We start from the raw sequence: 8,764 nt of genomic DNA, 5'->3' as shown, positions 1-8,764 counted from the left end.
TGTGCATTTTGACCAGTTGATGGGAAAAGTATTCTTAAAATGCATTCAAAATTCTAAATAATTTGTAATATATAATTATTGACGGTATTTAGAAGTGCCCACGATAACAATACCGTGCATAATCATTACCGTGATATATCGCATTACCGAATACCGGCACAAGTCTAAAACCTATAATATAATATAATATAATTAATATAATATAATATAATAAATATAATAAATATAATATATATAAACTTATATCGGACCCTAATTTCTGACTGAATGAGCCATATATGAAGTCATTATAAAACAGACAAAATACACACACCCGAGTTGAATTTTCATTGCGCTTTCACAAGGCATATGTCCAGAAACAAATGCCATTACCATGGTACTGTATGTGTCCAAAAGCAGCAATGCCATGGTATTTTTTGTGAGTTAAAAGCAGGGCAAAGTGCAGGACTCAAATTCTTGCAGATCATAAGAGATTCAGCGTAAGCCCACCACAGATGCATCCACAGCCATCTCACTCTGGGATGGCAATTCATAAGCCCTTCAAATTAGCAGCTTTAATTGGTGTCTGGGGAGTTTGGGGGAGTTGAGTCCACAGAGAGAGGAAATGACTGCAATTAACAGATTGGGCTATGATTGCAGCTCTGTGAGGATGCGTTTGTGGAGCTTCCAGCTGGAGGAACAAAGTGGGGATGCTTAGGGGAATTTGCGACTTTGTTTTGACACGGTTGGTTAAGGATGTGATGTGCTGGGACAGGTTAATCAGTAATCTAACAGGGACTGGTCCGGCCTGGGAGGAACAGCTGTTGACTGTGGGGCGAGGTGGGGCAGCGCTGTCGTCTTACCCATGATGACCTCAGACATGCCACCATAGAGAAATATAAACACTTTGCGACTTAAGACACTGCTCAGCCACACAAAAACTAGTAGGGATGCATGACATATCGGTAACATATTGGTCATCAAGCAAGATTAGAGATTTTATTTTTAACATACTGGATATTTGTCCACGCTCATTTACCAGATTTTTACGTTTAGGTGAGCTTATCCACCATTTAACTCTCACTTAAAGGAATAGTTCATCGAAAAATAAAACATTTGTTAAACATTTTACATGGACTCCGGCCATCCAAGATGTAGATGAGTTTGTTTCTTTATCTAAACAGATTTGGAGGAATTTAGCATTACATCACTTGCTAACCAATGGATCCTCTGGAGTGAATGGGTGCCGTCAGAATAAGAGTCCAAACAGCTGATAAAAGCATCACAATAATTCACAACAATAAACAACAATCAGTATAGTAAAATAATCACAACAATAATTTATCAGCTGTGTGATCTCTTATTCTGATGGCACCCAATTACAGCAATGGATCCATTATGCAATGTTAAATTTATTTCTGTTTGTTCAAGAAAAACTCATCTACATCTTGGTTGGCCTGAGGGTGAGTAAATTTTTAAAAAACTATTCCTTTAATGTTAATGTTTAAACACTAATTTGCAAAATATATAAAATTTTTCATACTGTACATTATAATAACATGGCAAAATTTAATTATAGCATTTTAACTACTGATTTTATTTTTTAGTATTATATTTTAAAAGAATATTAATAGTATTAGTGCATCCCATATAATATAAGTGCTGTCAAAGAATCATCATTATTTGTTTAGGGATATCCAATACTGGACGACAGCAGTAAAGACGAGTAAAACCGCCTCCAGTGAACCTCTGAACCTCCACAGTGCAAAACCAGAGCCAGGTTTTGGTCTGGTTTGTTGTGGTCTCTCTAGCTCCTGGGGTCTGAGCCGTGTTTCTGTGGCGTTTGTGAGCTCAGTGACGTGTGTGGCTCCTGCAGGGAGAAGCGTCGGTGGATGTCGGGGTCGGGCTCCAGCTCCAGTCGGGCCCCGAGGCTGGAGAATCCGGGTCGAGTAGCGGCGCTGACCGCTGGATGGAGCTCCGCGGAGCTGCTGAGAAACTCACAGGACTGCAGGAGAAAACAGAGCAGAGATGCTGCTGCTGTCACACTGTTTGCAAACCTGAGTAGTGTTCATACATTAGCACCAGAACTATAGTAGCTGTTTGCCCAGCCAAAACTTTAAATAGAATCAAAGATAAAATAAAAAATATAACTTCATATATATTACAAAAAAGCAACAAACAAAAAACAACAACAACAAAAAACAAATAAATATAAATTACACAAAATGTTTGAATATGTTAGAATATTTATAATATTATGTATATTTTAATTGTAGATTAATTTAATATGGAACATATAACATTTAGAATTTAATATGAAATAATATTATATTTTACTTCTGTATATATTGCGCACACACACAAACACAGATATAAAATGCAATAAATAAATAAATAAAAAATATAAAATCTAAATGATATAGAAATTAATTCAAATGTTTTTTGTTTATTTCAAAAATTTATTCAAGGCCTTTATTAGGTGGTAGCAGCTCCTGATGGACTAAATGAAAAGAAAACTGTGAGTAGTAAACTATATATATATATAAGTGCTGTCAAACGATTAATCACGATTAATCGCATCCAAAATAAAAGTTTTTGTTCAAATAATATGTGTGTGTACTGTGTATATTTATTATGTATATATAAATACAAACACATGCATGTATACATTTAAGAAAAATATGTAATGTTTATATATTAAATATATTTATATATAATATAAATTAGGGTATAATTTTGGATGCGATTAATCGTTTGACAGCACTAAATAATAATATAATATAATATAATATAAACAAAAATCGCCAAAAATGTAAGCATTCATATAATTTTGAAATCCAGGCCAGTCAAACTCACCCAAAAAACACCTGCTGTTAAATGGATTCCCCTTTTCTTTAAATGATCATTAACTGCGTTTAGAAATATAAAAGGTGCCCTTTCAGGTCATATCTCTAAAGCAAAATTACACAAAATGCTTGCGAACAGCAGAATAAGGCTAGTGGGTCTGTGCCATCGAAGTGACAGGAGAGTGCTTCGTGTCATTCATAATTCACATCATCAGCGTCACAAGCCTTTTACCATCGTGCCACTCTAGCGAAGCAGCTCCGAGACGACACACCATCGTCTCTTTGCCCTTTAATCTGCACACTCAAACATCTTCCTCCTAAAATCGCAAAGGCTGGATTTGTTCAGTCAGTTGTAACTCCCTGTAGAAGCTAAAACACCACACTGCTCAGAAAGATACTACGCCCACAAAACATGCCCTCTGCCCAGCTGAGCCCCTCTAAATACATGCATACTGTTGAGGGATGAGTTACACAGGCAGGCACTGTTAGGACACTATAGACCCAATAAACTGAACGTAATAATACAATTTCGACTTCATTTGTATTGGAATCACTTACATTATTGTGCAATTCAGTCAATGTTTAAATTGAAATTTATCAAGACTGAAAGCAATGTTAAAAAAAAAAAAAACAGTGGTGAGGAAAATCAATTTCACTTCTTTATATTTGTGTGCAATTAGCTCATGGCTACGCATTTTTTTAACACTCATCAAACGTTATTGTCGCACAAGGAGGTCATGCATTTCTCACAGTCTGACATCTGTCATGTTAAATAATTCGCAGTGCTGGTATTCCTTTCCTCCATTGTTACAGACGTGACCGTGCAAGAGGCAGGGCACTAAGCGCATGCTCTTTTGTTCAAGTCACAAGAACGACAATCCGCCGCTGACAGACTTTGTTACATATTTAAATAAGCTGCCGTCAGCATGCCTGGAACATTTGCATATCTTTCCTTTTATCCCCCACTCCTGCATTAACTCCTGTGTATATGCTTCAAACCTAAAACCACTATTGTTTTATGATCCTGTCGTACTGTTTTAACAACAACAACTAATTAGACAACAAAGCCATTATTATTATTTTTATTATTAACTAACTAAATAGCACTGATTAAATATTTACTATTATTATTATTATTATTATTATTATATACTAATACATTTAATAGAAAAAAATTAAATAATAATAACAACAATAATAATACGGTTGTTTTGAAAACGAAAGTTTGATATTTTTCCATCTTTTTTCACTTGAATAAACATGTTAAAAATAAAAAAACATTCCTTTTACTCTGAACAGTTGTTTCTTGGCATTGTTCAAGACCCAACAAAATTGTAAAAAAGTGTAATAAATAAATAAATAATAAAATAAATTAATAAATTGACAGTCTCGGCCTATGATTCTTCATTGGCAGCACTTTCCATCCTAAAGGATTAAGTGTCTTTACTGTTCCTGCTCGCTCTTGCTGTTAATGCACAAGGACAAAGGTTTGTGTACCAACTCTTGTGGGAATATCTGCTCGACAGAACAAAGTTAAAGCACGACATTGGGACTGCAAATTCAGCAGCGCCCCATTTTCAGCTGCAGGTCTAAGACTAGCTGCTCTCCCCACCCACTGTGTTTCTGTCATGCTGGGGCATTCCTGGAGCAACCAGCCCATGACGAGAAGACCTAAATGAGGAAACTGTGCTTACTAATGTGTCAGAAAGACCTAAATAGTACATTCTGCTTTAACACGGAAATTGGCTTTATTGAAGGTACAGTTCTGCCTTCCACAGGGTGCTTTCTCATGACTTTTGCAGACCACCTCTGCCCCAGCTTTTCAAAGGGTAATAAGGCTAAAAAGTGGCGAGCCCAGGGTCTTTGTTTGTACCCTTGCAGGAACACGTATTAGCATACAAAAAGAGGTGAGTGAGCTGCCTCCTACATTTCTAAAGGAATGGAGGAAAAAGTTGGACTTAGGAGGGGGTCAAACTCCTGCTGTCACCCTGAGGTTTGTTGACACAAACTCCAAGCCAACCCAGGGATCTGCATTCACACTTCCAAACTCGGTTGAATAGTGTTGAACCCAGAGGAGCCGAAAGCAATAATTACTTTATTAGAGCAAGTGAGGAGGCTGTGAGCTCAAAGGGAATGCTTTTGCTCGGTTTACCACTGTATCAAATTTATGCATTTGCCTTTCCGTGCTAGCTAATTAGCATTTATGCTAATAGTAATGGGAAGTGTTCAGCGATAAGTTGGAAAGCAGGAAGGGGGAAGTGAATCTAAAAGAGGAAAAGGTGTTTACTCAGATAGTGAGATGCAGTATTCAATGTATTTCCATTTCACATGCAAATGCTAATGGGGTCAATGGAGAGGTCGGCAATAACAAAGCTTGCAATTTGATCATTTTTTTCAAGGTTTCAAGGAAATTTTAACAATACAATACTATAAAATGTGTAAAATGTGTTTAAAAATATGCCATTTTTTCATGTAATGATTCAAAGATATATAACTTTCATATCGCTGTTAGTAACCAAAATCCACAGGCTAAAATATAAACCATCCTGTTACTCAAAAAGTCAGTGTAATATCACCTTAACTGATGTATACGCAACTCAATATGACTGGCTCAAACCCATGAACGCCTCATTGTGTTGTATCATTCTAAAGTTAGTCAAACCATTACTTACAGTACATGGGATGGCAGCTACACATCTGACAAAGTCAGTGCTCAACCAACCCAACAACTGAACCAAATGTTAAACAAATCATTGTGGAGACTTCATTTTTGGTTGAACTATCCCTTTAAGCGCAAATTCATCATTTTCTCACCCTAAGGCGTCTTTACAGAGCTAAGTTAAGGCTGCTCTGTGCCTGCTCAAAATTCAGTGTAAAGATGGAATGCTGCAATAAAGCCAGAATAAATAATGCCTGCTCAGACCCACTTCAGCCCCTAGGAATCAGATGTAATTGGTGTGTAAGTGCATTTAAGACATTAAACTGTAAAGACGTAAACTTCAGAAGCACTTCTGTGCCACCCATGCCATGCAAATTTGGCAACAGTTCTCATATCTTTCCAAACTTGTATGACTTACTTTCTTCTGTGCAACATTAAAGAAGATGTTTTGAGAAATGTCTCCGTGTTTCTATTGTCCATACAAAATAGTAGCCAAAACTGTTTGGTTGTCGTCATACTTCAAAATATCATATTTGGTGTTCCGCAGAAGAAAGTCACATAGTTTGGAACAACAACAGGGTTAAGTAAACAATGACAGAATTTACATTTTTAGTGAACCAACCCCTCAAGTAAGAAAACTTACACTGGTGTAATATTAAAACCATTTTGGACAAAGAAAAACAAGTTTTTAACAAAATCTAGTCTAAGTGGTAGAGCAGTTGTGCCTTCAAACATTAATCGAATTTCCTACCGTCTTCTGAAAGTTCTCCAACAGCCGGCTCAGGTGAGGTATTTAAAATTTGGCTAATTCGTCTTGACATGGACAGCAGAATCCCTGAAAACATTTGAGAGCTCAGCCCCCGTCTGAGCGGTGGAGTCTCAGTACGAATTTCACTCCCCAGTTCAGATGTAGATCTTAAAAAAGGGGTCGAGCTGCGAGATAACCAGTCCCTCTGAAGATTAGGATGCTCCAGGAGGACACCGCAGTTGGTGACCCTCTGGGGGTCTGGGAGACTGTGGACCCTGGAGATTGGAGGATTGGATCGAGCCATACTGCTGCTGCTTCTGGACCATGTCAAGCTCTGTGTGCGTATGTCCTGTCCAGCCAGGTTCCTTCGGTCATGTGTGTCCAAGGGCTCCTCAGGGGCTGAATTTGAACGGTGCTTTAGCCAAGGCCTGCTGAGGAGACGCCAGCGACGAGCACTCTCTCTGCCAGACGAACAGCGTGATGGATTCCTGTTTGACCCCGTTTGCTCCTCCAATGTGGCCTTCCGTGGTAAACTCATGGTTGACGAGGAGAGAAAAGCTAAAAAAGCTTAACAATATCAAGAAGCAGGAAGCCAAAATCAATTTCAGTCCATTGCAAATGCTAACAATTGCATCATAGTCTCATCTCGATGAGCTAGGCTGGATCTAACAAAGTTATCAGAGCATAATACTCTAAATTTGATGCCTGACATAGCGGATAACACTGTCCCCGAGATCTCCTTGAAGAAACATGCTGAGCAAATGTCTCTCAGCGAAAGAGCAAGACATCCACTGGTGAGCCACCACTTCCTGGATTCTGGGTTGCTGCTAGGGTTTCTGGGAGGAAATAGGTGTCAGATATATGTGTGCGCAGAAACACTTTGCCTCACTATCCAATAAGCGCATGAGCTGCCCATTTAGTGGCCCCACTCTGTGATTGGAGCAACACCAACCGCTTCATGAAAGTGGAAGCTTCAAAGAACAAAAAAAAGAAAAAAAAAAAAAGAACAAAAAAAAAGTCTTTGTCTGTGAATCTGGTTCGTTAGAGTCAGGTAGAGAGAATGTACGTTATACGGCTTCTGTAGAGCTACAAGTATAAATTCAGGGTAGTGATAAAGATAACTATTTTAAAGGGGTCATATGATGCGATTTCAAGTTTTCCTTTCTCTTTGGAGTGTTACAAGCTGATTGTGCATAGATAAGATCCCTGAAGTTGCAAAGACTAAAGTCTCAAAACCAAAGAGATATTCTTTATCAAAGTTAAGACTCTGCCACGCCCCCCTAAAACGACTTGTTCTAACACGCCCCCACATATCTACCTCACTATGTGGAAATATTTGCATAATGCCGCCCAAATGTGCACGCAAAGAAAGAAGGCGTGGTTTCAGTAACCGCAGTTAGTGTTGAAGCAGCCATGTCAGGGAGACGCTGTGTGTTTCTAGGCGAAGGCAAAAGCACTTTATTTGGCCTTCCGAAAGTAGATGCATTTAGGAATCTTTAAGATTACTTACAACAGAACAGCAATGCATTTTATGGACGACTGTTTCGTGAACCTAGGAGAGGAGGTAATTCTGACTTTGCTATGACAATCTGGCGCTTCTGAATCAGCTACTGTTTTGTTATTAGTTTAAGTATTTGCTATTGACTGTTCAAATGTGGAGCTTTGCGCATCGTGTGTGTGCTCAAACAGCAACATTACAGACTAACTAAAGTTGAAAAAGTGAAAAAGCATAATAGGACCCCTTTAAGGGATTTCCCTGCAATCTGTTGTGCAATAGAGGGAAAAAACATTCTGGATAACAAAATGTTTAGTTCTGATTGGTCTGATATGCTCTTATATATTGCTCTTGTCTATGTTCATGATGAATCACAGCTGTGATATCCAACATAACAGCAATTTGACGGTGTGAAGATCAAAAGTATTGTACAAAAGGAGACGTGGTTACAATGGATGTCATTTTAATCTTGATTACATGAAGAGGTTGATAATCATATCCTTTTTTTTAAAATTTACAGTCAATAGCATGTCGGCGCCACATCAGTACACCCACATCTGTACAAAAGCCCAATGAACTCAAGAGCAACCAATGAACCAATGAGAAAGTTAAAGAAGAAAATTCATTCCGAGTCTGATCCTTTCAATGCTGATAACTAAAAAGGTTTTCAATGCGACAAGCTGAATCAGAAACATTACAAACAGGTTTTACATTCAAATAACCAAGCCACTGTAAAAACGATATGCCCTTGTGTCACGTTAAAAAGAAACATACAGCTGGTGAGCAGGACTCCCTGTCATATGCCAGATTTTGGGATTGGGTAGTACATTTCCAGAGCAAAAGATTTAGCACAGAAGGTCAAAGCTGTGAATATTAAAGTCGACAATCTCTGCTGAGATTTACCATGTGCATTATTGACTCCTCTGAAGATTATGAATAAACCTTGACATACAGATTTATAAAAAGCATAGAGACAAAGAAAATTAAGCAAGTTTTCTACATCAAAGACAAATATATTGGCATTAGATCATTACTGA

At 38.0% G+C, this 8,764-nt stretch overlaps 1 protein-coding gene across 1 annotated transcript in view; it reads right to left on the bottom strand.

The window, feature by feature from the left end:
* Positions 1-6,989, bottom strand: part of LOC107722045 (ras GTPase-activating protein nGAP-like) — a 67,110-nt gene extending 60,121 nt beyond the window's left edge. Inside the window, exon 1 of the mRNA XM_016530272.1 lies at positions 6,236-6,989. Coding sequence (XP_016385758.1) covers positions 6,236-6,770 — 535 coding nt within the window. The 5' untranslated portion in view covers positions 6,771-6,989. The remainder of the gene's footprint in view (positions 1-6,235) is intronic.
* Between the last annotated feature and the right edge of the window lie 1,775 nt (positions 6,990-8,764).

This window comes from Sinocyclocheilus rhinocerous, unplaced genomic scaffold (genome assembly GCF_001515625.1).
Source record: "Sinocyclocheilus rhinocerous isolate Xijiao unplaced genomic scaffold, SAMN03320098_v1.1 scaffold484, whole genome shotgun sequence".
NCBI classification, from domain to species: domain Eukaryota; kingdom Metazoa; phylum Chordata; class Actinopteri; order Cypriniformes; family Cyprinidae; genus Sinocyclocheilus; species Sinocyclocheilus rhinocerous.
Note: the sequence above shows the minus strand (reverse complement) of the source record. Positions and strands in the feature narration are given on the sequence as shown.